The sequence below is a fragment of the Neolamprologus multifasciatus genome, chromosome 10 (assembly GCF_963576455.1).
Source record: "Neolamprologus multifasciatus chromosome 10, fNeoMul1.2, whole genome shotgun sequence".
Classification (NCBI taxonomy): domain Eukaryota; kingdom Metazoa; phylum Chordata; class Actinopteri; order Cichliformes; family Cichlidae; genus Neolamprologus; species Neolamprologus multifasciatus.
In genome coordinates, this window is record NC_140448.1 from 11,477,643 (window position 1) to 11,505,126 (window position 27,484).

General features: G+C 42.4%; 4 protein-coding genes across 7 annotated transcripts; 2 read left to right on the forward strand and 2 right to left on the reverse strand.

Moving 5' to 3' along the window:
- The first annotated feature begins 1,413 nt into the window (after positions 1 to 1,413).
- Positions 1,414 to 4,057, forward strand: LOC146509658 (dicarboxylate carrier UCP2-like). The gene is made up of 8 exons (XM_085174993.1): positions 1,414 to 1,534; positions 1,715 to 1,846; positions 2,124 to 2,262; positions 2,349 to 2,556; positions 2,634 to 2,831; positions 2,918 to 3,019; positions 3,112 to 3,292; positions 3,387 to 4,057. Exons 3-8 carry the CDS (start codon positions 2,137 to 2,139, stop codon positions 3,499 to 3,501), a joined length of 930 nt encoding a protein of 309 aa, XP_085031119.1. The 5' UTR covers positions 1,414 to 1,534; positions 1,715 to 1,846; positions 2,124 to 2,136; the 3' UTR covers positions 3,502 to 4,057.
- Positions 4,058 to 9,122: 5,065 nt separating this feature from the next.
- Positions 9,123 to 11,519, forward strand: LOC146509659 (dicarboxylate carrier UCP2-like). 2 transcript variants are annotated; one of them, XM_085174991.1, is made up of 8 exons: positions 9,123 to 9,320; positions 9,435 to 9,585; positions 9,953 to 10,154; positions 10,230 to 10,446; positions 10,541 to 10,738; positions 10,823 to 10,924; positions 11,004 to 11,184; positions 11,276 to 11,519. In XM_085174991.1, the coding sequence occupies exons 3-8, from the start codon at positions 10,029 to 10,031 to the stop codon at positions 11,388 to 11,390; spliced, it is 939 nt and encodes a 312-aa protein (XP_085031117.1). In that variant the 5' UTR covers positions 9,123 to 9,320; positions 9,435 to 9,585; positions 9,953 to 10,028; the 3' UTR covers positions 11,391 to 11,519. The 2 variants fall into 2 exon arrangements, with proteins under 2 accessions (XP_085031117.1, XP_085031118.1); XM_085174992.1 differs by having other exon boundaries at positions 9,123 to 9,287.
- dnajb13 (DnaJ heat shock protein family (Hsp40) member B13) lies at positions 11,520 to 17,061 on the reverse strand. Its single transcript, XM_085174990.1, has 8 exons — positions 16,817 to 17,061; positions 16,627 to 16,730; positions 13,959 to 14,120; positions 13,726 to 13,874; positions 13,415 to 13,528; positions 12,213 to 12,326; positions 12,058 to 12,134; positions 11,520 to 11,775 (listed from the first exon to the last, which is right to left on the reverse strand). Exons 1-8 carry the CDS (start codon positions 16,882 to 16,884, stop codon positions 11,616 to 11,618), a joined length of 948 nt encoding a protein of 315 aa, XP_085031116.1. The 5' UTR covers positions 16,885 to 17,061; the 3' UTR covers positions 11,520 to 11,615.
- Positions 17,062 to 17,778: 717 nt separating this feature from the next.
- Positions 17,779 to 27,484, reverse strand: rab6a (RAB6A, member RAS oncogene family). Of its 3 annotated transcripts, XR_014876483.1 has the most exons (9): positions 27,127 to 27,484; positions 24,762 to 24,820; positions 24,589 to 24,642; positions 23,918 to 24,023; positions 23,575 to 23,686; positions 23,241 to 23,334; positions 21,582 to 21,675; positions 20,821 to 20,887; positions 19,074 to 19,213 (listed from the first exon to the last, which is right to left on the reverse strand). XR_014876483.1 is itself a non-coding variant. In XM_085174995.1 (8 exons), exons 1-8 carry the CDS (start codon positions 27,194 to 27,196, stop codon positions 19,149 to 19,151), a joined length of 627 nt encoding a protein of 208 aa, XP_085031121.1. In that variant the 5' UTR covers positions 27,197 to 27,484; the 3' UTR covers positions 17,779 to 19,148. The 3 variants fall into 3 exon arrangements, 2 of the variants coding, with proteins under 2 accessions (XP_085031121.1, XP_085031120.1); XM_085174995.1 differs by lacking the exon at positions 21,582 to 21,675 and having other exon boundaries at positions 17,779 to 19,213; XM_085174994.1 differs by lacking the exon at positions 23,241 to 23,334 and having other exon boundaries at positions 17,779 to 19,213; positions 27,127 to 27,483.

Here is a 27,484-nt window from a genome sequence, read left to right on the forward strand (position 1 = left end):
CGTACAGTTCTTATCTGGTTTCTGTATTTAAAGACAACCTTCACACCATGCTGGGACAAGTTATTTTTGAATAGCTCTTTGAAAATCACCTTGTAGGTGCAAAAACACAGTTTTCTGTCTGTCAAACTGTGTTATCTTTGGTATATTTTGTGGATTCAACAAAATAAATGAGAAGAAATTAGATATTTTTATGACAGGCTTACCAAAGATCCTAATGATACAATTCAAAACTGGCTCTTGGCTAAGTTGTCTTAGGTGTTAATTGCTTTAGCTGGGTGTGTTTTCTAATTCATTAACAGGTCAGTGTTAAGTGGCTTAACAGATAAAAAACATTCTTCTAAAAATGATTAAAAGACTTGAATGAATGTAAGCAAAAAAAGCAGCCTGGAAAACTATGGCTCAGTAGCACCAGGTCTTATCTTAAAGAGTTATCTTATCTTATCTGGCTCCTTGGAAACAAAATATAAAGAAACAAGGGAGGCTCAAGACTTTTGCACAGTACTAGTATGGTTACAAAATTTTGTAGTGTCGTTTTGGGAACAGAACAACTTCCTGACACATGTTGCAGCAGGTGAATCCTTTGATATTTGGAATATGAGGCTGTGCTTTCTGACTTGAGAAAAACTTGGCGACCTGTGACCCAGAATGCAATGGAAAGTCACACGTAAGGAGGCATGCACTCACAGAGAGCCAACACCCACCTACAAAGAATGCACCTCCTCCCCCTGACACTTTCCATTTGGCAGCTGTTCCTCTTGTTGGAAGCAGCTTGTGTCCCTGTTACAAATCAACCCAAATGATTGCATTCAGATGCTCTCTGCACCCAACCACCCTGGCCCATGGTATGGATTGGCTACGAAGCATAACTTTAACTTTTTATCGCTTGCAGGGATGGAGAGGTGGGGGATTCCTAAAGCTTCTAAACTTCTAGAACTAATTCTGTTCCCTGGGCACAAACAGTAAGAAATGATGCGGTGCAAACATCTCATGAATCCAGACAGGCCTTCCAGTCTGATTGGCTGCATGTAACCAACCAATAGAAAAATACCCCGTGATGTCAGCAGAGTAATGTGAGCTGGTATCTGGGGAAGAAAAGCTGAAATTTCACACAAATGCCAAACTCTGGATTCCAAACCTGAAACAATGTTTTTTTTTAAAAATCCATGAAACTTTCAGCAGTAAATTCTTTACTGTGTAAACGGACTCCAAATAGACCTGAATGTTTACGTGTACTCAAAGATTTCATGCCAGGCTGCCATGATGACGGCATCAGGAAGAGATCAACAAGAGCTCAGATATCTGGCTCAGGCTCACAGACTGATAAACATGATATTCTCATGACAGGTGTACAACGTGTTTGGCTACAGCGTGTGTAGTCACGTGGAAAAGCTTCCTATAAATTTGGGGAGGCTTCTTCCATACTGGAACAGTAGGCACACAGGAGACGAGAAAACGTACAGGATTAACTACCAAAGAGGACTATATACATTTTTTCCTGTTCATTGGATTATAATTTACTTGGAAAACTATTAAGGTAAAAAAACAACAACAACCTTGCATATCAACATAGCTGTGATTTTTTTTTAACTCTGTAAATTTTTATTGGCAGTTAATTGAAAATGTCAGTTATATTTGCTTCAAGCTGTGGGTCGCTTTCAGCTAAAACTGAGTGAATGATGATTTGCTGAGTTGTGCTATATGGTTGTTTTTGCAGCGAGTGGTGGTATGCTCACTGGCTCGTTTCGAGGAGATTTTATGGCCCGAGGCATTTCCACAACAGAAGCACTTCGAAAGACTAGCTTGTTTCTTGAGAAAACCTGAAACTTGTCATAATCCTTACTCACAGGTTTGTATGACTTTCAGCGTGAACAGCATGAAAATATTTCCAGCACATCCAGTGCACTAAATACACCCAGGTTTGTCACAGTTAGTCATTTTAAACAGATCAAACAAAAGTCGTGTAATATAAGAAAATATCAGCAGTTATGCATGTAGTCTATTTTTACTTTACACGGTTATATCCCATATTTGGTTGTCCAGGCAGCGATGTTCTTTGGTGCTTTGTGTTACACAACCAAAGGTCTTTGGATCGTAAGAGCATATCTTTCCATTCATGTCCTCAGCTGAGGCGCAGCAATGGTTGGCATGAAACCCAAAGATGTGATGCCCTCTGCGGCAGTTAAGTTCTTCGGAGCAGGCACGGCAGCCTGCATTGCCGACCTTGTCACCTTTCCACTGGATACCGCCAAAGTCAGACTGCAGGTTAGACAAACAGTGTTAACCAGATGCCTTTAACCTTATGATAGATGTCATATTAAATCCTCTTTTATTTGCACCATGTCGTGCAGCTTCAGGGAGAGTCTCAGAGAGCCAAAGGTGTTGGTGCACTGAAGTATCAGGGCGTGTTTGGCACCATCACCACCATGGTGCGCACAGAGGGGGCCAGGAGTCTGTACAATGGACTGGTGGCAGGCCTGCAGAGACAGATGAGCTTCGCTTCTGTCCGTATCGGCCTTTACGACTCCATGAAGCAATTCTACACGCGAGGCACCGAGAGTGAGTATCAGTGAACGAGCAACAAGTCTGCTTCTATTGCACTGCTTCTTCGTGACCAACATACGTATGGCACACAGGTGCAGGGATCGTTACTCGGCTCATGGCGGGCTGCACCACCGGGGCAATGGCTGTGGCTTTTGCACAGCCAACAGATGTGGTAAAGGTGCGTTTTCAAGCCCAGGTCCGACTGGCTGACGGCGAGAGGAGATACAACGGCACCATAGATGCCTACAAGACGATTGCCCGAGATGAGGGTGTACGTGGCCTGTGGAGAGGTACCTGCTTTGCATTCAAGTCATTCATCTTTATATGAAAATGCCCTCGGCTGTTCTGACAGTTACGATCCTCTTTTGTGTTCCAGGATGCATGCCAAACATCACTCGTAACGCCATCGTAAACTGCGCAGAGCTGGTGACCTACGACATGATCAAAGAACTCATCCTGAATTACAACCTAATGACAGGTGAGGCCATGAATGAAAGATACAGACAAACATCCCTCAAACGTCTGTCAAATGAACGTGAAAGTTGTGACTAAACTTCTGTCCTCCCACAGATAACCTGCCATGCCACTTCACGGCCGCCTTCGGCGCAGGCTTCTGCACCACAGTTGTGGCTTCTCCTGTGGATGTAGTTAAAACACGTTTCATGAACTCAGGACACGGCCAGTACAGCAGCGCTCTCAACTGTGCCTTCACAATGCTAAGAAACGAAGGATCCACGGCTTTCTATAAAGGGTAAACACACTCTAACATGACCACGAGGCAAGCAGAGATGTTACAAAAGTCCTTTTGAATAATTCTTCACTTGTCTTTCTTTCCTCTTCTTTAGGTTCATGCCTTCTTTCCTGCGACTCGGCTCCTGGAACATTGTGATGTTTGTCACCTATGAGCAAATTAAAAAAGGCATGAGCAGGGCACAGCAGTACTGGGAGTCTCCGTTCTGACCGCAACTAGTCAGACTTGTTTTTTTTCAACTCAGGACCGCAAAACACAACAGCCTAACGCACACCACAGTGCAGGGGTGACTACTGACGACTCTTGGTTGGAGACCTGAAAATACAGGAGCATGAAAACACAAGAGTTGACATTAGAAAGAGTTTGAGCAGGAAGACTTCAGGGACATTGTTGCAATATTTAAAATAATTTAAAGGTTAGACCTTACAGAGGCTTCATGCATTTTAATGGTCAGAAATTCCATTACAAGAAGCTCCTTCTGGTGTAAACTTCCATGTTTAAATGAAATAATCATGTGAATAATGTTAGGCTTTCAAGTTAGTTTTTACTTCCTTTAGGCTTTCCATGAAAGCAGAAGACAGTTTATGTCCAACATTACATACCTTAAAATGACCACAATATGTCTTTCTGGATCGTTTACACTGTTTACCTTTTGTAGTTGTAGTTTAATGTATTTGCCACTAGATGTGAAAAGTATGTATGATTTGTTGCTGGTCAATGAGTCATGTATATTTTGTGAAATAAAGTACTTTAATTAGTTAAAAATTGCAATTTCGCCCATCCTTTTGTCTGCTATTGAATGCCAGTGTTGCTTTGTAACTTTATTCTGAATGTCACTTCACATCCCGACTCTCACTCCTAACCTGTTAGATATACAACACTCCTCACAGGGAGAAATTGGGAATGCGGATTTCCTAAAATCTTCTGGAAAAGCCTCAGAATTTTAGGGAAGCAAATGCTGCTGATCTCTTAAAAATATACCTCCTTTTTAAAATCTAGCATTTATTAGTGCTTCCACTTAATAATAATACTCCTGAAATGTACCTCCGGAGTTCAGCCACATTTACCTACACATGGTAATACGGACCATATGCATGTCTTCTTCATCAGTATCATGTTGGCCTTCTGCCAGATTTCATATGTTACTATATAATTTTTTTCACTCATGGATTTTTTTTGCATGTATGTATTTCTGATGGGTTGCTTATTTGTTTAACATGGAAGTGACCTTGTTTCTTAATATATTTTTATGCCTGTGAGGCCCTTTGAACATGATATGTGCTACTGGGCTATACAAATAAAAATGAATTGTTACAACAAACAAATCATGAAACAGGCCGTCATAAAACACCTCCCAGCATTTCTTTTGGCACAGAACCACCAGTTTAAACCTAAAATATGATTTTTTTCAATTACGAATAATATTTCCAACTCCATAATTCTTTGAGTGCTGTATCATTTCCATAGGTCTCTGAAAAAGATCTTGCCAGGTACGATATCTGTGCAGTTTCTTTGCACAGACCATCACTCTGACAAACACTTGGATCACTGACATATTATCTCACACACATATAGTACAGATATGGGGGTATGGATAAGTTACTACATACATACAATTGATGGACAACTGGTTGATATATAAAATATATATACTGGGAATTGACAGTATAAATATACTGTTTATACAGTAATCAGTTATCCATCACTTCTTTTTTCCATAATTTATCCCAGGATAATCATCAGGAAAAATAAACTGCACTTATTATTGAGATCATACAAGCTAACAATAGCAGAAATGAGCATTTAAACCTTTTAGGATAAATGTAAAAAAAAATCACTTCACAATTGATATTTTTATGACAGTTCATGATGAATCTCTGTGGTCCAAACACCTGGTTCAGCTGCTGCAGTCCCATAACTGGGTCAGTCAGATATGGAAAGATAGCGCCACCATACCACTACACATGCAGGACAACATGCACCCATGCACTGACTCATAACATGGAAATTTACAGTCCTTGTATTTGCCAAATTATAACGCTGCACTTTTTTGGAGTCCCCTACAGTGGCATAGTTGGATTGCAGTTCTGCCATTTAAACAAACAATTCTGTCTGACGACTAACTGCATGTTTCAACCTTCCATCTCACTACTAAATGCAGGAACAACAAGTTACGAAACACGTTTTAACGAAAAGCTGCAGTGAGACAATTACCGGTTTGAACATATGGCTACAATTTGGGGTGCAGTGTACATGCGCGCGGCTTCTTGTACTTTCATCATGACTCAGCATTTACTTTACAAGTCTTTGCTGCACAGACCACCTAAAGAAATTGCTGGCTTGATTAAAATGTGTTTAAACAAATTTAAAAATCTATCCATCCATCTTCATCCGCTTTATCCGGGGCCGGGTCGCGGGGGCAGCAGCCTAAGCAAAGAGGCCCAGACCTCCCTCTCCCCAGCCACCTCCTCCAGCTCATCCGGGGGAACACCAAGGCGTTCCCAGGCCAGCTGAGAGATATAATCTCTCCAGCGTGTCCTGGGTCTGCCCCGGGGCCTCCTCCCGGTGGGACATGCCTGGAACACCTCACCCAGGAGGCGCCCAGGGGGCATCCTTACCAGATGCCCAAACCACCTCAGCTGGCTCCTTTCGATGTGGAGAAGCAGCGGCTCTACTCTGAGCCCCTCCCGGATGGCCGAACTTCTCACCCTATCTCTAAGGGAGATGCCAGCCACCCTTCGGAGGAAGCTCATTTCCGCCGCTTGTATCCGCGATCTCGTCCTTTCGGTCACTACCCACAGCTCGTGGCCATAGGTGAGGGTAGGGACGTAGATCGACCGGTAAATTGAGAGCTTCGCTTTTACACTCAGCTCCCTCTTCACCACGACGGACCGGTGCAGCGTCTGCATTACTGCAGCTGCAGCCCCAATCCGTCTGTCGACCTCCGGCTCCCTTCTCCCATCACTCGCGAACAAGACCCCGAGATACTTGAACTCCTCCACTTGGGGCAGGACCTCATCCCCGACCCGGAGTGGGCACTCCACCCTTTTCCGGCTGAGAACCATGGCCTCAGATTTGGAGGTGCTGATCCTCATTCCCGCTGCTTCACACTCGGCTGCGAACCGCTCCAGTGCGAGCTGGAGGCCCTCACCCGATGAAGCCAACAGAACCACATCATCCGCAAAAATCAGAGATGAGATCCTGAGGCCACCAAAGCGAAAGCCCTCCGCCACTTGGCTGCGCCTAGAAATCCTGTCCATAAAAATTATGAACAGAACCGGTGACAAAGGGCAGCCCTGGCGGAGCCCATCACCCACCGGGAACGAGTCCGACTTATTGCCGGCAATGCGAACCAAGCTCTTGCAACGGTTGTATAGGGATCGAATGGCCCGTAGCAATGGGCCAGACACCCCATACTCCCGCAACACCTCCCACAGGACACCCCGAGGGACACGGTCGAATGCCTTCTCCAAGTCCACAAAACACATGTAGACTGGTTGGGCAAACTCCCATGCACCCTCAAGTATCCTCGAGAGGATGAAGAGCTGGTCCAGTGTTCCGCGACCAGGACGAAAACCGCATTGTTCCTCCTGCATCAGAGGTTCGACTAGCGGACGAACTCTCCTTTCCAGCACCCTGGCATAGACTTTCCCGGGGAGGCTGAGGAGTGTGATCCCCCTGTAGTTGGAACACACCCTCCGGTCCCCCTTCTTAAAGATGGGGACCACCACCCCGGTCTGCCAATCCACGGGTACTGCCCCTGATCTCCACGCAACATTGCAGAGGCGTGTCAGCCAGGACAGCCCTACAACGTCCAGAGCCTTCAGGAACTCGGGGCGGACCTCATCAACACCAGGGGCTCTGCCACCAAGGAGTTGTTTAACTGCCTCAGTGACCTCGCCCCCAGAAATTGGCGGGTCATTCCCCTCATCCCCAGACTCTGCTTCCTCCTTGGAAGACGCGTCAGTGGGATTAAGGAGGTCCTCGAAGTATTCCTTCCACCGCCTGACAATTTTCTCAGTCGACGTCAGCAGCGCTCCGCCAGCACTATACACAGTGCAGGTAGAGCACCGCTTTCCCCTCCTGAGACGCCTGACGGTTTGCCAGAACCTCTTCGAGGCAGTCCGAAAGTCTTTTTCCATGGCCTCTCCGAACTCCTCCCACACCCGAGTTTTTGCTTCAGCCACTGCCCGAGCCGCATTCCGCTTGGCCTGTCGATACCTGTCGGCTGCCTCCTCCGTGAATTGCAACCTTATCGTGGTGGAGGGGTTTGTGTGTCCCAGGGATCCCAGGGGCTATGTTGTCTGGGGGCTTTTGCCCCCTGGTAGGGTCTCCCATGGCAAATTGGTCCTGGGTGAGGGACCAGACAAAGAGCGATTCAGAAGACCCCTATGAAAAAAACACAGAGGGAACAGTTTACCCTGCCCGGGATAGGGTTACCGGGGCCCCGCCCTGGAGCCAGGCCCGGGGAGGGTGCCCGAGGGCGAGCGTCTGGTGGCCGGGCCTTAGTCCATGGGGCCCGGCCGGGCACAGCCCGAAGAGGAGACATGGGCCCATCCTCCCGCAGGCCCACCACCCGCAGGAGGCGCCATAGGGGTCGGGTGCATTGTGTGCCGGGTGGCGGCCAGGAGCGGAGGCCCTGGCGGACTGACCCCCGGCTGCCAAGACTGGCAATAGGGACATGGAATGTCACCTCTCTGGTGGGGAAGGAGCCTGAGTTAGTGCGTGAGGTTGAGAGGTACCGGCTAGATATAGTCGGGCTCACCTCTACGCACGGCTTGGGCTCTGGAACCAGTCTCCTGGAGAGGGGCTGGACTCTGTCTCAGTCTGGAGTTGCCCCTGGTGAGAGGCGGCGGGCTGGGGTGGGTATTCTAATATCCCCTCGGCTTGCTGCCGGTACGTTGGGGTTTTTCCCGGTGGACGAGAGGGTTTGTTCCCTGCGCCTTAGGGTCGGGGAACGGGTCCTGACTGTCATCTGCGCTTATGCGCCGAGTGGCAGTTCGGAGTACCCAGCCTTCTTAGAGTCCCTGGGGGGGGGGGGGGGGGGGGGGGTGCTGGAAGGTGCTCCACCTGGAGACTCTGTTGTCCTGCTGGGAGACTTCAATGCTCACGTGGGTAACGACAGCGAGACCTGGAGGGGCGTGATTGGGAGGAACGGCCTCCCTGATCTGAACCCGAGCGGTGCTTTGTTATTGGACTTCTGTGCTAATCACAGTTTGGCCATAACGAACACCTTGTTCGAACATAAGAGTGTCCATAAGTGCACGTGGCACCAGGACGCTCTAGGCCGTAGGTCGATGATCGATTTTGTAATCGTATCACCAGACCTGCGACCATATGTTCTGGACACTCGGGTAAAGAGAGGGGCTGAGCTGTCAACTGATCACCACCTGGTGGTGAGTTGGATCAGGTGGCGGGGGAGGACGCTGGACAGACCTGGTGCACCTAAACGCGTAGTGAGGGTGTGCTGGGAACGACTAGCAGAGGCCCCAGTCCGCGAGATCTTCAACGCACACCTCCGGCAGAGCTTCAACAGCATTCCGAGGGAGGCGGGGGACATTGAGTCCGAATGGACCATGTTCAGCGCCTCCATTGCCGAAGCTGCTGCATTGAGCTGCGGCCGCAAGGTGGTGGTAAAAATCTATCTTCAAAGATAAAACATTGATTTTATGGAATAAGATCTAATTAATGTTTGTGCATTAATGTGGGTTTGGGGACTCGATACATTTGATTGTGAAGTCAAGAAGACAAAAGGAAGGCGTGCTCTAAACTACACGCATTCCCACACATGACAAATGCAGACTCTGTGCCGTGCCGACGCAGAGGTTTACAGTCGGCCCACATATTTGGGGTGGGACCCCACCATGTAACACATGCCATGCTATGATGTAACAGCATCATGGGCAGTATTTAAAGAGGCCGACATCTTCCCCGCTCCTGCATCTGTTCCACTTATTGTCTGAGATTCGACGAGAGGTTTGGTTATTGTCCCTTGGTAAGGCTTTTCAACTCTACAAATCATATCACGGTACAGGCAAAATTTACCTTTTTACTTTTACTGTTTACTTTCCTGTTAATATTATTAATCAATAAAGCTTTGTTGGATTGCTAAAAATGATTTTAAAATGACTCTTTTATGCAGGATTTGGAGTATGATTATACGCCTCATTGCTGTTAAAAAATCTATGGAAAAACAAGAAAAGTTGTTTATAGCTGGGACAAAGTTCAGCCAGAGGGACGCCTTTAGAGAATCCTGATCTCTAAAAGATCTGTCCCAAACTGCTCCTATAAAGGTAAGACTTAATGACTTAAAATTTGATTTTATTAAATTTGCAATGCTTGTTTTTTAAACCCATGCAAGTACACAGAACATAGTGAACAGCAGTCTCATTAAAGCCTGTACTTGGAGGGGGGGGGGGGGGGGGCTGCTTTTGCTGAATAGAGGTGTTAAATGAGCTCATGGCACACACCAGCTGGAGGCATTACTAGCATAGTGAGTAAAAGAAGCCAGGATCAAGCGTGTAAAGCAGATCCATAAAACAAGCAACACTTGTCTTCCTGGTGGGATGTAACTCTCATGTGTCAAATTTAGAGATGCAGTTTCAAATAAAAAACATTTGTCTCTGAATGCAGTGTGTTTGTGAAATTTTTTTCTGTCAGATTTTGCAGGAACATCTTGTTGTGTTCACGTTCACAAATACAACGCTTGTGTTTTTTTTAAAAAACACTGTGGAAAATGGTTGGATTCAGGCCTGCAGATGTGCCACCTTCGGCAGCTGTAAAGTTTGTGGGAGCAGGAACTGCAGCCTGCATCGCTGACCTGCTCACCTTTCCCTTAGACACAGCCAAAGTGCGACTGCAGGTATTAAAGTATTCTTGTGTAACAAACACAAAGCCAATTCTTGTAACCTTAGTAGCCTGAACTTTCATTGCACAGATCCAAGGAGAGGCCAGAGGCTCCGCTGCTACAGGGAGGGGCTCTACGGTGAAGTATCGAGGGGTGTTCGGCACCATCGCCACCATGGTGCGTACTGAGGGTCCTCTGAGTCTTTACAGTGGGCTGGTGGCAGGACTCCAGAGGCAGATGAGCTTTGCGTCTGTCCGAATTGGTCTCTACGACTCTGTTAAACAGTTCTACACTAAAGGCTCTGACCGTGAGCATCTGTGATTGGATTCTGACAGTTGTTTATTTGGTTGAGGGGAAATTTTGACCAGTCTCAACTGATATCTCTCTCTTCCCTGGTTTAGATGTGGGCATTGGGAGTCGGCTGCTGGCTGGATCTACCACAGGTGCCTTGGCGGTTGCCATTGCTCAGCCCACAGACGTGGTGAAAGTTCGCTTCCAGGCACAGGCCAGATCTCTTGGCCGTGCCAGGCGCTACTGTAGCACAGTGGATGCTTACAAGACCATTGCCAAGGAGGAAGGCATTTGTGGTCTGTGGAAAGGTAGCTCAAGCTTCCAAAATGCGTGTTTTTAAAAGGCTGCTGCTTCATTTCTTATGATGCATCTTTGTTTTCAATGTCACACAGGCACAGCTCCAAACACTGCACGCAACGCTATTGTTAACTGCACAGAACTGGTGACCTATGACTTCATCAAGGATATGCTCCTTAGGTCCACGCCGCTGACAGGTAAAACACAGTGGCTTCACAGCAACATCACGCATGTGTATGATACAGCACTAAGCCCTGGGTTCTGTGCACTCCACAGATAATCTGCCCTGCCATTTTGCATCAGCCTTTGGTGCGGGGTTGTGCACAACAGTGATCGCCTCCCCTGTTGATGTGGTCAAGACAAGATACATGAACTCTGCTCTTGGCCAGTACAGCAGCGTTCTCAACTGTGCTGCTGCCATGATGACCATTGAAGGCCCACGTGCTTTTTACAAAGGGTAACCCAGTGATTCCACATTCATTTGACAACTCTTAATGTGAATGAAACAAAACCAAAAATGTTTTTGCCTCCATTTCCATTTTCTTAAGGTTTATCCCGTCTTTCTTACGCCTGGGGTCCTGGAACGTGGTCATGTTTGTGACGTACGAGCAGCTGAAACGAGCAATGATGGCAGCGAATCACAGCTGCAAAGCTTATCTGTAATCTCTACTGTCTCTCGATGGGCTCGTGTTCGACCACACTCACATTGTCTTTCATTTTTGTTATCTTCCAGCGTGTTTACAGAAATATTCTGACAGAGTGCAAAGTGCAAATAAAAACAGAAAGACACGATTTGTAAATGTATCAGTATTACTCTCTTCTGACAGACATGTAGCCACATGAGCAGTCCAATCAATCATTCTGATTACACATGTATTTGGAATGTGATTAATCTTTAAAAGACAGAGCTTGCTTGATCAGATACTTCCTCTCAGCAGAAAGCGTCTTGGGGAACTCAAGGTCAAAAGTAATTATGAGGTTTCCTCTCTGGGAAGGATTCTTGGACAGCGGCATTCCCTCTCCGGACAAGACTTCTTGGTATCTAGGGCTGATATGACATGACAAACAAATCAGAGAGCGGAAACTTAATGCAGATAATGCACAAAATAAAAACACAATGATCATTAAGTGTTACAGCAGATGGTTATGCTGGACATTTCTTCCTGTTATAAGGGAGTTTTTCATTCCCATTGTCGCCAAGTGTTTGCTTATAGGTGATCATATAATTGTTGGAGTTGTTGACTGTTGTTGCACTCTGGCACTACATAAATGTAAAAACAACCAGACCGGGAAAAAACTGTTTTTCAAGACAGTGACTGAAAGCACTTACTGGACAATGTCATTGATAAGAACAGAGAGTAGCCTGCCATCTAGTGTCTGCACGTCCACAGAGAAGCCAGTTAAAGCCTGCGAACAAGGGAATCAGCTTACAGCTTTAAAGAAACCTTTTTGCATGGCCAATAATCAATCCATGACATGACTCACCATCTCCAGAGTAATCTTTGCTTTGTAGATGAGGTCATTGTTATGTCTCACAAACAGAGGATGAGTCTTCTGTCGCACAATAAACACAATATCTGCGGGAATGCTGTTTGGTCCCTGAAGGTAAAACAGCAAAACAAAATAAAAAGATTACCATGCAGCAGTCTTTACAGACAGTTCTTTATACATTCCCTCTCTGGGTAAAGGAAAGAATATACACAAACAAGGCAGTGGTACAGTCAGTACACATCATCATAATAAAAAAAACAGAGTAATAAGAAGAATAGCTTTGAGCGCATAATTTCTTTTGACTAAAATTGCCCAGAGTACAATAACCAAAATGCCTTTTGCTTATTGTAATCGGGTGTTAAAACCAAACATGCTTACTTTTGGTAGTAAGCGTGTTCCATTTCAGTGAACCTATAAAAGATCTGCAGGAACAACGTACTTGTGTGCAGTCTATGCAAAGTGCCAATTTCAGGAGAACCTTCACAAGTAGTTAGTCATCAGTTATACTTGCAATAGCAGAAAAAGGAGTAAATTATAATTATAATTTGTAAAAAATTCCCCTCTCCTTTGTTGCATTCAGCCTTTTTAATGCTTACCTCTACTATCTTTTCACTAATTGCTGCACTGCAGTAATGTATAGACCACAATAACAATGGCAACCTGCTAAATTTCCCTTTAAAGCTAACTGCACACTGAAGCCTAGGATTGATTACAGCAAAAAATACATTTCTGGGTTATAGCAGCCATATACAGCATACAAGGGTGGTTACAAAACAGCTCAATATGTATACACAGAAAATGAAAAAAAGAAATAAAAATCCCGAAATAAAACAAAACAAAACACAATGCAAGACAATATAGATCTGTGCTGGTTCTATGAAGCAAAATAGCACAATAAATGAATAAAATCAACGTAAAACAAAATAAAAATGATTTAATAAATGTAAAAAAAACTCAATGTAACAGAGGGTGAGGTGTTGTGACAATGCAGGGTTGAATTAAACTGTTAACACAGGATTTAATCAGCTCTGTTAGGCCCACACAGTATTAGCTCGGAAACGGCATCAGAGCCACGAGCCCAACTCATTCTGTAGGAAATATTTATGTATAAAAGGATAGAAATAATACACTATACCAACTCATAAGCTCACTTTCAAACCCCCCATTTTAAAATGATGTGTAGGCTGGTTAATTACCTGATCTCCCTCTTTGGGGAAAGTGATTCTTGTGCCTTCGTTCCATCCAGGCTTGACATCTATACTCAGAATCTTGTCTTTGATACTGGATGTGCATCCATCGTCATTCATGACCTGTAAAATGAATAAAGCATCGCACAATATATGAGGCAAAATCAGTGGTGTAGTATGTCTTTGTGATGGCGTTTTTTTTTTTTTTTTTTTTAATGCTGTTGTTTAGTTAGCTCTAAACCCCATGAGGAGCTTGCAGTCTTATAGATGAGTGAATCCAACAAAAGCCACGGGAGGGAGAAAATATAAACATGTCTTACTCTGCGAGATATCTTGATCTTTTTTGTGCATCCATGGAAGAGATCATCCAGGCACAAATGAAGGTCTCTCTCTATTGGGGAATCTTGCGTTTTCGCCACTTGTGGCTGCAGGCCACCGAACTGAAGCGGCACATCATTCGTGTAGAAGTCTAGCAAAAAAAAAAAAAGGGATTAAAGGATTAAAATCGAAAAGGCACATTCACTGTCGGGCTTTGATTATGTTTTTTTCTCACCTGCAAATGGGTTGTCACCCCCGAAAAACTGTTTGAATGTCTGGTCAGGATTCCCATGGTAGACGTATTTTGATGACCAAGTTCCATTGCTGGCAAACTCAAGTGGAATACCACCTCTCAGGCCCTCCTCTCCAAACTTGTCGTAAGTTGCCTTTTTTTGAGCTTTCACACAGAAAATTGGATTTGATTCACACACATATGGTACATTCTCCATACAATAAATACAGCCTTTCCTCAGACCAAAATACACTTCACTGTATATAAGCCTGTATTACTATTTTAATATTAACTGGTATTTAAAAAAAGCTTTCTATTTCTGATCCTTATAACAGTTTCCTGCTAAATGTTTTTTTTTAAACAAAAAGCTTTAAATACAAATCTGCAGTTATTTCCACTTCTCTTTTTACAAAAATGTTAGTATTGCTTATAATATAACCAATTTTAAACTGAGTTGCAGCTGTGGGTTTATCTATAGCATTGTTTAAAACCGTGAGTGGGAGGGTAGATACAATACATTGCGATACTTTGCGTGGTGATATTGTATCGATAGAGAGTCACCAAATATTGATATTTTATAAAGAAATATAAATACTCAGGGAGTACTATGAACAGTAAGACTCATCTTACATTGAGATGATTTTATGTATCTCATTGTCTTTTATCCTGTCTTCCTTCTCTCACCCCAACCGGTTGCGGCAGATGGCCCCGCCCCTCCCTGAGGCTGGTTCGGCCGGAGGTTTCTTCCTTTTAAAAGGGAGTTTTTCCTTCCCACTGTCGGCAAAATGCTTGCTCATAGGGGGTCATGTGATTGTTGGGTTTTTCTCTGTATGTATTATTGTAGGTCTACCTTACAATATAAAGCACCTTGAGGCGACTGTTGTTATGATTTGGTGCCGTATAAATTGAATTGAATTGAATGTAAAATCAGCTCCACTGACAAACCACGCAGGACTGGACACACTTAGCTTGACAAAGCTACATGCTAATTATGAGCGAGCTTATGGCTCATAAGTAAAAACAGGACAGCAACCTCCTTGCAGCTACAAAATATTTTTTTAAGAATCGGTGACTGTCTGGTTATAGAATTGAATTTTTTTCACATTCTGCAACTGACTAAACAGTTGCCCAGAACATGAGGGTGTCGAACACAAATGGTCAATTTTGATTGGAAGGCAGTTGCAGAGGTCACCTGAGAGGAGGCAACTTTTCTGCAAACAGTCTCAGTCTGACTTAGACTGACTGCAATCACTCTCTGAGAGAAAGTCAAATAACTGACTCAACCGGCTCCCAAGTGGCTATATTCTGGTTTTATTTATATAGAACAGGAAGGTTGCTGGTTGCAACCGAATGCAAAATCACGTATTGCAGGAATGTTGTACACCTTCCTTTGATAATTCAATTGATTTGTGCTGCTTAAAAAAGAATAATAATAGATCATCACAGTATAACAGTATATCAGTTAAACTTCAGGGATATCAGTCTGTTCAGTTGGGAAACATGAACCCGTGTGAATCCGTTTCACTTACTTTGGTCCAAATGAAAGTAACGCTGGAGAAGCATCAACGAGACAACCCACCCAAAAACCTGACTGTTTTTGCTGTTTTTGTCAGTGAGACATACATGCAGCTCATGCAGGTTGCACAGGTAGTCGAGCTCAGTTCTCTTCACACACGAGAGACACACACAAGCCGTGAGGACATGTGACAGACATGAAAGGGTCTTGAGACACTGTGGTGAATGTTAGGCTGTTTGCCTGATCCTTCAGCATGACAGATTTGGAGGGTTCCACAGACCTCCACGTGCTGTTAGGTAGGTGATAAAAGAGTTTGCCAAGAAACACACACATCTGTTGCCTTCTTGAGGTAATTTTCGAGAGTACTGGAAATGTTCCTCCCGCCCCTTTTTATACAAAGGAACAGACATGGGTACTGCTGCTGTGGTGATGCCCCTAACTGCCCAGCTCTTAGCAGCTCCACACTCTTGACACTGCTGACAGATACACGTTCTTACATCGGCTCTTCCTGATTTGCAGTCCTGGAGCAGCTGTGCAAGGTGAATGGGCTGCAGGTATGTCATTCCACCAGACGTGAAAAGTAAAGTCACAAAAAGCAACGCTAGAATGAACTGAATCACGAGGGATAAGGAACGACCACTTTCATTTGCACCAAAGCAGCTGAAATGGATTCACCACGATTAACTGACTTTGCCTTAGACCAGGGGTGTCAAACTCAAATACACAGTGGGCCAAAATTCAAAACTGGAACAAAGTCGCGGGCTAACATTAATATTTATTGAAAAAAAAAATCTTCCTCCAGATAAAAGAATGAATCTTTTCTTATGGAGTCAAACAAGTTTTGCTGAAAAACTGAATATGGAACAAGCAAAGCTTAATACTAAACAATATATATATATATATATATATATATATATATATATATATATATATATATATATATATATATTAGCTTTATAATACCAGTAGGCCAGTTCTAATAGTAATTTGGTATGGCTTCACAGGCCAAATGTAATTAGGCTGCGGGCCTAATTACATTTGCGGGGAGTTTGACACTTATGCCTTAGACTGTGATCATCGAGTGTCCCCTTATTGTTTTTATCCGTGCGGTTTCCAAAATAAAACACACTTCAGTCTCGATATTCTTCCACTTACGGTCGCTTAAAACATCATAGGCTTCACCCAACTGGGTAAATTTCTGGGAGCTTCCAGGCTCTCTGTTTCTTTTCGGATGAAACTTGAGTGCAAGGCGTCGATATCTAAGAAAGAGAAAGAAATAACTGAGGAAAAACAGAACAAGCCTCATTAATAAACATGTGAGTTTCATATGTATTAAATGACTTACGCCTTTTTGATGTCTGCATCTGTTGCGTTTCTATTTATTTCCAAAGTCTCGTAGTAATCATTACTCATTGTGAAACTAAGTATTTAAAACCACATTTAAACATCAAAGAAATATCCAGCTAAAACACGGAGTGCGGGTGGGTGAATTGGTTTCCACGGAAACGGCTGCTGGGAGACTCTCGCGAGAATTGCAAACACTCGCGGACATTGATTTAAAATAAACGATTGAATGAAAAAACAAGAAACAGACTGCAGTCCAGAGAAGACTGCTCGTCTTCAAATAAATAAGAAGAAATTTAGAAGTGATAAACGTTGACGGGAGTTGCTACTTCGCAGTGAAGTAATTATTACTGACCTCTTTCGAAAGCTTTTATAATGTGGCATTATTTAATGTCTCCGCGTAGTTAGTTATTGTCTGCTTTGTAATATAGCCTAGAATCATATGCAGAGGACCACGATATTAATGAATAGCTGTGCAACAATCTGATGCTAGATCCCAACTAGGTCAGGTAAATAGGGTCACTTGACATTTTGCATAGCGGATTGCTGGCATGTCTCGTGTTTGGGGGCCACTATTGCATTATTTCTTCTGTGGACTTGCAGAACAAACAGTAGGTAATGAGTCAAGCCAGTTACAGTTAGCTTCAGCATACCGTGATCTTGAAGCACCTTGGTCATTTTGAGAATTTATGTAAATTAACTGTAATATTATTGGACATCAAACCTTTATGTATAAAATCAAAAAGTTAAATGTGATTTGAACACTGAATGTCTCTGACTATAATCACTTTTTCAGTACACAGCTAAACATCTACATTTCTGTAACTTTCATTATCTTGTAGTAATTGCTGCCAGAAATTATACAGAAACAGATCAACATCTCAGCACTTAAAAAATTAAAATATTGAACTGATTTATCAAAAATACATGTCAGAAACACAGATCAATACCAGCAGCGTTGACAGTTTACTTTTATTCTTTCATTTGAATCCATTCCAGAAACGTTAAGGACTACAAAGCTATACAAACTGAACTCTCACTTGTAGTTTTACACAAAAATTGCACAATATTTTCAGTATGATCAAAGTGCCACTTCGAGGCAGCACGTGAAACAGCAGTTGCTCTCTGCTGAGTGTCAAAGGTGGTCCAGTTTGGATGCATATTTTATTAGCGACTCATACCCAAAGTGAAGATATTAACAGCCATACAAAAGAAATCTGATAGAAATAAATATTACAAGTCATTGTGGATTAAATACATATGTAGAATCATCACTAACAAGAGATCAATGCCAAAAAATAAAAACAAGGAAGTGTTGATAAAACGGCATACCAAACCTAATTAGATAAATCCAAAGCCAAGGAAGCCCTCTACAATTCAAATCCAAAAGGCATATATCTCCACATCTAATGTCTATTGTCGGATTTATGAGAAAATCTACAAACACTATCAAAGAAAGTTTTAATCTATGTCAGCTAAAGTCTTTAGGGAAAAAAATCTATCCAAATAAAAAGTAATAGAAAATGGAAGCCAAGGTAAAAATAATTCATCTCAATAGACGTGTGGGTAGAGGAGGAAGGACGGTAATGTGTTTGATGCAGTCATGTTATGCATTTGTGCTGGTTTCCATGGTGTGTAGGTGTGAGACTGCGTGACTGTGCAGGTCGTGTTGGGAGAACTGTGACTCAAGTTTAAAATAAGCTCCTAGCTCACACTTCATGGGTGTAGTATACATGTCTACACCCAGCACTCCAAATAATGATTTACTTTGAAACAATCCTACAACCTTTTCCTCATTTTATCCCAAAATGTTAAAAACAAAATAGTTTGAAGAAAACACCTAAATTAACTTGGGCCAATCAAATACAAAAACACTTATTGTGTTAACTGACAAATGCACACAACACATTCACATTGTGCTTATTAAGCTTAAAGCAATATTTACTTCTTTTTTCTTTTTTTAAAGATTCTCACTCTTAGACAAATACATTGATTTGATGACTTTGATGCACATAGTCTTTCAGTTTGGTTCAAAATCATCTTTATGCACAAACTATTCTCATTTTTCTTGTACTACCATCTCTGCTGAAATGACAGAAGGCTTAGTTCAAGCATAAATAGGCAATGTTTCAATATGTTTCAATGAATGTGTGTTACAGTGCAAATATTCAATTTAAGTACAACTGAAGTGACTTTCAGAGCAGCCCGATGGGCTACCAGACTTCCATGATGGCGAGGATAACGGATGTAGTGCTCTCTTTCAGGCTGGGGGACAGTGGAGGGTGTAGTGAAGGATATGGGCGCAGAAAAACTGAATGTATTAGATAGAAACATTAGCAGGAACAGCCTCCTTCACTGGTAGGTTGCTCTGGTGGTTTCTCCAGCTTAATGTCAATCACTGAAAGGTTTAGGAGTTAAGAAACAACATTGAAAAGGAACTCTGAAATGCAATGGCTGCCAGAAACGGACAAAACTAGACAAAGTCTTTCCAAGACAGAAATATTGCATAAAGTGCACAATAACACATTAATAAAAAGTAGGTCTTATATGGGCTACCTTGGTGCTAGGTCAAGATGCATTGGCATTGATTAAACAAATTAATTAATTAATTAATTAATTAATAGCTCTATATTTCTGCTCAATGAAAGACAGTCACACTTTTTTGGCACAATGGTCCAAAATGTCCCATTGATGTTCAATTAGCCTGAGATGACCGTGATTGTAAATGCCAGCACGTTTTACATTATTTTCATGATCATTAAAGTAGTCCATGACCACATGTGCTGTACAGGTAGAGGCCATTTTCACACTCCAGCAGTGGTATTGCCCAATTCACATGTATCGGTTTATGACACATTCACAATAAATTACAAAGGCACTCCCCTATAATGGAGCACTTGTTGATGGTGGGAAGTAAGAAATAGCTCAACAGAAAGAGATCTCTGGCAGAACCAGGCAGCAAAAGGGTTGAGGTTTTAAGTTTTAAAATAAAGTTGTTAGTTCCAAAAATGAACTTGTTAATTTTAAAGACCCTCCCCCAACTAAATATTTTTCTATTTGCTGAGTCATTAAGCAAGACAATTTAAAACTAATACTGTTAACATATACTGCATTCTCTCTCACTGTGACACAGAATGCAAAGCTTGTCTTCCACCAGAAAAGCTTCTAGTTGTTGGGCTGCTTGGGAGTTAAGAGCGCTATCCACCCACTGTACTGTGTATATGGCGTGCCAAAGTTGGAAAGTCTTTCAGCTCTACATGAACTTCTGTGGGTGTTAGCTGAAGTGTTTACCCTTTAATGGCAGGAATAAATTATCATCATTCAGATATTTTACAAGATCAGATGCTTCAACTCAATGTGACGACTCATACTGGTCTCCATTTAACTGAGGTCAGTATTTCACCACGTATTGCTAGCTGAAAAAAGTGCTCTTTTTAGCATGTTGGTGCACAGGTATGTCCTTTATAAGATGATATTCTGCTAACAACAAGGACACAGACCAGACAGAATATTAAAGTAATCTTAAATATTCTTATGGACACATGAATGCTTATGCTATAGTTACATGGCAAACTTATCAAAGCTGAAGTCAGTAAACATCATAACAACATCTTTATAACTCAGTCTGAGTTCAGACTTAGGCACGTTTCTAGGAGCATGACTGACTAATGTGCATTCACTGTCTGCTCTGATCTGTATCAGGACAAACTTCAAAACCTTTCAAGTCTGTTTCATACCCTCCAAAAATAGACCATCAGTGCAGAGTGTCTTTGATATTATACTCATTAAAACAGGCATCCAGCTGAATCTCAATAGGTGTCCTCACTGGTAAAACAAATCTAGAACGACATGTGGGTTAAGCAACAATAGTGAGATGTCACAATTCTGCACTTGATTCTCCCTGTGGCCGTGCTTATCCATATGACAGACATAAGAGGGCAAAGAGACCTCTGACTCTGTTCTGTCATGTCAGATGCAGACACTGACATGTACACAAAAGGATACTGTCCTCTCTACTCTTGTCCTGTGTGGTGTCCATGCCAGGGAGGGCAGCTGCCACACGACGGAAAAGCTGGAGGGAAAGAGAACCGCATGTATTCTTTCAGACAAGGAATATACTGAGGGCATGATAAAAAAATACAAAATGAAATCGGCACAGCATGTTGTGTATAATCCTAATATTAACTGATCGAGCATAAGGTCCACTTGAAACTCACACAGAGAAAGACACCCAAGAGAGATTTATCAAATTTGATCTCAGTTTAGCAGCTTGTGTCTCTGACACTATAAACCAATTTCTGTGCTGCATCAGTGATTTGAAAAGAGGATGGAGCTGAGCTTTAGTGACATCTTCCATTGACAAAGCTTGGAGGATTTTAAGCGATGAATGGATCCATTCATAAAATTCAAGAGAAATGTATGATGATGCTCAGCATCCCCTGCCCCCACCAAAGAGCGTCATGGAAGCAGATTTATGACATGCAGAGTTCACAGCAGCAGTAACACTATTGCTGTGGTGATCAGTGCTGTGCAGGTTGTTGATTTGCAAACTCTGGTCCCCATCTCTAAGACTTTGTGATAAAAGGTTGGCCAATAGAAATCATTACAGGGGGGAGAGAGCTTGAAAAACAACCAGTTCTCTTCACTAGTGACCAGTGGAAACTGATGTTTAAAGCACACCTTTTCGCACACATGCGTGTGAAATAGAAGCCAATCAGAAGAGAGCACTATGAGAACACATACACATGTAGGTGCACACGCTCTACCTGTTTGACATTGTAGCCTGTCTTTGCACTTGTTTCAATAAACAGAACATTCATCTCTTTCGCTCTCTGTTCTCCCTCCTCTGTGGTTATCTGTCTGTGATGAGCCACCGCGAACAACACACAAACACCCACCAGGACACGCACATACCCCCACAAACATCAACACAGAGACAGGGGAAAAGAAACACAGACACTGTGATTATGTTGAAGAGCATTAACAAGCCGTGCCCTTCCTGCTGCGGCTGCCACCACTGCCCAGCACCAAAGGTTTCCCAGTAAACTTCCTGGCAAAACAGGAAGAGAAGTGAAACTTCCAACATCTCAACCATAAATGTTATATTCTCTGTGTTTGGCTGAAAAACAGGGTTTTGGAGATCCAAGGCATTGCTAGGCCAAGACGAGTAAAAAGATTGTAAATAAGTTTTTAGAGGAACTTGCAGGTAACAGGGAAAAGCCATACACGAGACTGACACCCACACACTCTCATCACCTTTAGCAAGAAAGTGATGAATACTTGTTTTATTTAAAGAAATACGTACAAACAAGAGCAATTTGGACTAAGAAGCCCTTTTCAGACATGCACTCAATTCTGTTAATCAGATGGCATCCCAACGCAGAGGTTACAAACGCACATCACTTCTCCACCTTTGAGTTGCTCAGCTCACTAAAAGACATGATTGTTGTGGACAATCTCCTAAACTATAATAATGTGAGGGGAGGAAAAAATAAAGTTTTGGCATGAGACATCAGCTTTCAGCTTTTTTCCATGGTCTCACTGCCAGAAATACTGCAGAAGCCACAAAGCCACTCCTTTGTTACATATGTTAAACAGGCTTTTTATTCCACACTGGACAAAGTCCAGCATCTACACTGGTCCATAAAAATCACAACCCACAGTGTGAATTTAGTGGTTCACTTAGTGGTCATTTATAAGCTACTACTTTAGTAAAATTGGGGCAACCGTGGCTCAGGGGGTTGGGAAGCTCGGAAGCTGGAAGGTTGCCGGTTCGATCCCCCTGCTCTCTGTCCTGGTCGTTGTGTCCTTGGGCAAGACACTTTACCCTACCGCCTACTGGTGTTGGCCAGAGGGGCCGATGGCGCAATATGGCAGCCTCGCTTCTGTCAGTCTGCCCCAGGGCAGCTGTGGCTACAACTGTAGCTCGCCTCCACTATTCATTCACTCTCATTCACTGTGAGAGTGAATGAATAGTGGAATCATAGAGCACTTTGTGTGCCTAGAAAAGCGCTATATAAATACAATCCATTATTATTATTATTATAAAATTGGTTGCAATTGCATATATACAGAATGTGGCGTAATAACCCCCCAGAATAATTTGGGACACTATATCCTACTTACTATAGTGTGAAATTTGGCGCATAGCACACAATAAAATCATGATTACCATAGCTTGTTCTGTCAGAGTGGGGATGTTTGAAAGAAGCTTTGATGAGTATTAATGTAAAAGAAAAGCTCCATGTCCAAATAAGAAAATGCCGTCATTTTACCAGATCAAAAATTGTATGCAATCCATGTCTGAAAAGGGGCAACTTCAGGAACCTAGTCTGACTTATATTTTCAGTGGGAGACCTTTGGAGGTGAAACCCAGGAGGCAGCATCTACAGCAGGGCGTCAGAGCACGGCTCACACACTCTTACCTGCTTTACGTTGTAGCCCGCTTTCGCACTAGTCTCAATAAACATTACATTTAGTTCTTTGGCTTTCCGCTCACCCTCTTCAATAGATACTTGCCTGTGGTAGATAAAACGGTTAAAAGACTCACAGCAAGAGACAATACAAATTCAAAAAAAGGCTTAAAAACAAAAAAAACAAACAAAAAAAAACCCAAAACAGGACACTTTCAGGTATAATGCATGAAAGAAAAAAAATCAGTGAGGCCACCAGTAACCAGTAACAATCAATAACTTCACTTCTATGATCTTCATGGAGTGCCTACTTTAACAAAGGCAGAAGGAGGGAAACACAGATTACCTTTTATCTGCAAGGTCTGTCTTGTTTCCCACCAACATAATGATGACGTCACTTCCTCTTTCTGTTCTCACGTCATCAATCCATTTTGTGGTTTGCTGGAAAGAGTTGACATCTAGAAGACAGATGGAGATAAAAGGCCTCAGGTGAGAAAACACAGTGGTTAGTGACAGCAAGGCAATAAGCAAAGAGAGTTACAAGCTGTAAAATGTGCAACTTTTTTTTTAAATTAAAAAGAAAAATATGCTTCGGTCATACTAGTGTATTTAAATGGAATCAATGCATTCCTCAGCATCAACGATGTGAATAACCTAGGGCACTCCCAGTGGACAGGTGAGCCACATACTTGTAATGTCGTAAACTACGACTGCAGCTGCAGAGTCTCTGATGTAACTTGGAATGAGGCTACGAAATCGCTCTTGCCCCGCTGTGTCCCACAGCTGCAACCTAATCTGTGGGGGAGGAAGGGGAAGGGGATGGAAAGGAAAAAAAAAAAAAAAAAGAAAAAAAAAAACAAGATGAAAATGAAACAAGAAAAACAAATAGACAAATGGGGTAAGTTTATGTGACAAAAAAATTAATAAAAGGAAATAAAGTTGGACTAATGGGAAAAGATAAAGAGAGAGAAAGGTGAGCACGTAGTTCATGCAGGCAGTGAATAAGCACCAGAGAGAGCTAGCTGTCTGGGCCTTTGGGAGGGAAGAAAGAAGTAATCACCCTTCACTTGTCATCAGCCCTCCTCACTGGATCAAGTAAGGTGTTTAATTTCAAAACGGTGATGAGAAAGTAGATGGAAGGGTAGGAAGGAGAGGAAGAAAACTCGTGTTGAGGGAGGAAATGAACAGAGAAAAGGAGGATTGTCCAGGGGGATACAACACTCCTGATCACAGTAGCAACGTACAAATGCTGTCTCTGTGTGTGTTAGAAAGAGCATAATTCAGTGGCTAAAGAAAAGTAACTGGACAAGAAGAAGAAAAACAAAAACGGAGTTACTGGTTGTGCCAAAAATAAACTTACTGTTCTGTCTTCAAGATACATGGTTTTTGACAGGAAATCAATTCCTATTGTGGCCTGAAGAAAAAAAACAAAGAATTAACCAAATATCCACAGTCATTTCCAATGAGTATTGCTGTTGATATTAGGCATCATCAATGATTATTAAAGTTAAAAGTGAAGGTGTTAAGTCTCACTTGGTAGGTGTTGTCGAAGCTGTCGTACATGAACCTGGTGATCAATGAAGTCTTTCCCACTGCACAAACACAAACAAGAAACTCTTAAAGAGTGCAATGACCACACGATCACTTTGATTTTGGAGAAGACTTAGGTACATCTTTTCCCCTGGAAAAAAGAACTGCATTTATAACTGAATCTATTCTACATTTTCCCCCTATTCGAAGAAAATTTAAAAACTGAAAATGCTTTTTACACTTTCTGAGCACCCAAAGTCTTCAAACAGATTATTTTATCTGATCAACTGTCTAAAACCTACACATATCTAATTTACAATAACATAAAGCTAGCCAGCCGCTTTTAACTGGTTCACTAATAATTTCAGCTGTAATCAAAATAATTATTTCGGGGCTAAATAAAAACTACGCAGATCTCTGAAAGCTTGCAGAAATGAAATGTGTTTAAAGTTATTCAACCCGAAGCAGCTGCTGTGGCCCTTTTCCACAGATGATGACCACTAATAACAAAGTAAAGCAAGCCACTTCATGTCACACAACTCCCACTGCCCTCTTGTCCACGAAGCGTGTAGTGCACAGCTGTTCAAAGTAATTCAGGAGTCAGAGGGTTGAGCAAAGCAGAGAGAGAAAAAGGGCTGTAAGCAAAGTTTGCCATTTATGTCTGAACTCCCCCCACCCGTGTATCCAGGGTGCTGATTTGATCCACAATGGAGGGTTTGTGTCCATATGTAAAATAAAACTCTGTAATGTTGTTTAACACATAAAACTACGCTTTACAAACTTTGCAGCTGTAAAATGCTTCAATTTTTTTCTGATCTCGTAGAAAAACATTTATGAACACCTTTAACACATCAGGGACAGTCACACAGCAGCTCTGAGTACTCGCACAGTGCTGCCAGTTCTCAGACTGTTTTTGCTGAGCTCGAGTTACATTATCAGTTACAATGTCCATCAAGGGATGGTAACAGGGCTACAGACAACACTGCTGTTTACAAGGCTTAAAGGAGCCACAGCTTATCACACACTGTGTGTAAACGCAGTGTGTCTGTCCCATCTTGGTGGGACTTACAGGTCATATTACAGCAAAAACATTTATTACAGTTTTGTCAATAATGTCATCAAATTTTGGCTTCCTTAATTCTTTCCTAGTTTCATTTATCATAGCAGCTTCTCAACTCACATCTTTTCCAAAGAGATCTGTATTATTTTATATGCAGTCTATGGCACAGTGCGACTGAAAGACAAGTTTTATGTTTTGGGAAAAAGGTGTGCAGGGCCTCTTTCTACATTTGCATTTTTTAATGTTCTTGGGTATTTTTTATAATAAATATTTGTGCAATGTAATGGTTCTGACATTTCTTGTAAGTAATTTCTTCAGTTTAGATGTTTATTATGCATTTAGCTTCCTTTTTTATGAGTGATTGGGTTTGCTATTATTCTCACATCACAGCAGGAGAAGCCACGACTTCTTTGTTTCTTTCTTGCTGGAAAAGAAGGAATAAATAGTGCAAAATCTCATCTTGACAATAGCCCCTTTTTTGTCTTCCCTATTGTCCTTTGGTGGCTATCTGAGTTCACGTTTGATCCAAGTTTCTCTTTACCGGGAATTCCAACTTCATACTGTTTTAATAAAGCAACATGAAACAGCTAGTTCAAATATGTTGCAAGTAGATTCCAAAGAAAGAGACAACGCTGGACCAATAACCCAAATTCTACTTTAAACCCTAAAATCTGTGGACACCGCGGACGACACAACGAACAGCCACACAGCTTTACCTAAGACATGAAAAACAGCCCACACGAACCCTCTGTGTGGACACTGAAGGAGTGTAAATTAGTAGGGAGATCGCAGGAATGTTGCTTGGCAAGATCGGCCAATTTGGAAGTTGCTCCAGGGTCGAAATTATGAATTTATGATCACTCTAGTATTATGAACATCTTCTAAACACAGCAGGGTATGTCTGGAGTTCACCTATCCTTCAATAACGAAGAGATACCAAAAAAATAATGCTGGTGCTTCATAATTTAACATCCTGTTAAATGACACTTGGTAATTTCCGATGCCTCCGTTAATGATGTGTTATCACAGCCCGTCACACAACTGAAGTAAGAGTCCATTTTTACAGACTTGACTCATTTTGAAGGAAATGAATCACCTTTTTAATCAGGCCAAGGCGAAGAAACTGTTCGTAACAAGTTACTGTGTCGTAATGCCATCACTGCCAAGTGTTAACGATACGTGGCTAACGTTAGCTAGCTAGCTGGTTGACGTTAATCACCCACCAAACTCTGGTGTTAGCTAAATGTCTAACAGAGCAAAAATGTATATCCTACATCCCACAACATTTAAAATTACCAACAGACTTACCGCTCTGTTCACCAAGAAAGACCAGTTTAAATTTTCTTAAAGGGTTTCCGAAGTCTCCGGCCGAAGACATGACTGAATCAAACCTTGACGTTACTTTTCGGGAGCTTCCTAGCTAGTTAGCTAATGCTAACTAACCAGTTGTTGTCAGTTATCAAATATCCAGAGGCAGCGAAAATGAACAGCCCCACTCGTGGCTGACTTGAGCAAATTTTGTGCTCAAAGCGTATTCCTTCAAAGTCCAAGTCAATATTAAGCACCGCACTAACTACTGCGGCCAAGTTAGCGTTACTCTTCTACTCTGTCAATTACACCCAACTAACGAGCCACCTCGGGCCGCTCTTCTTCAGAGACAACTTTA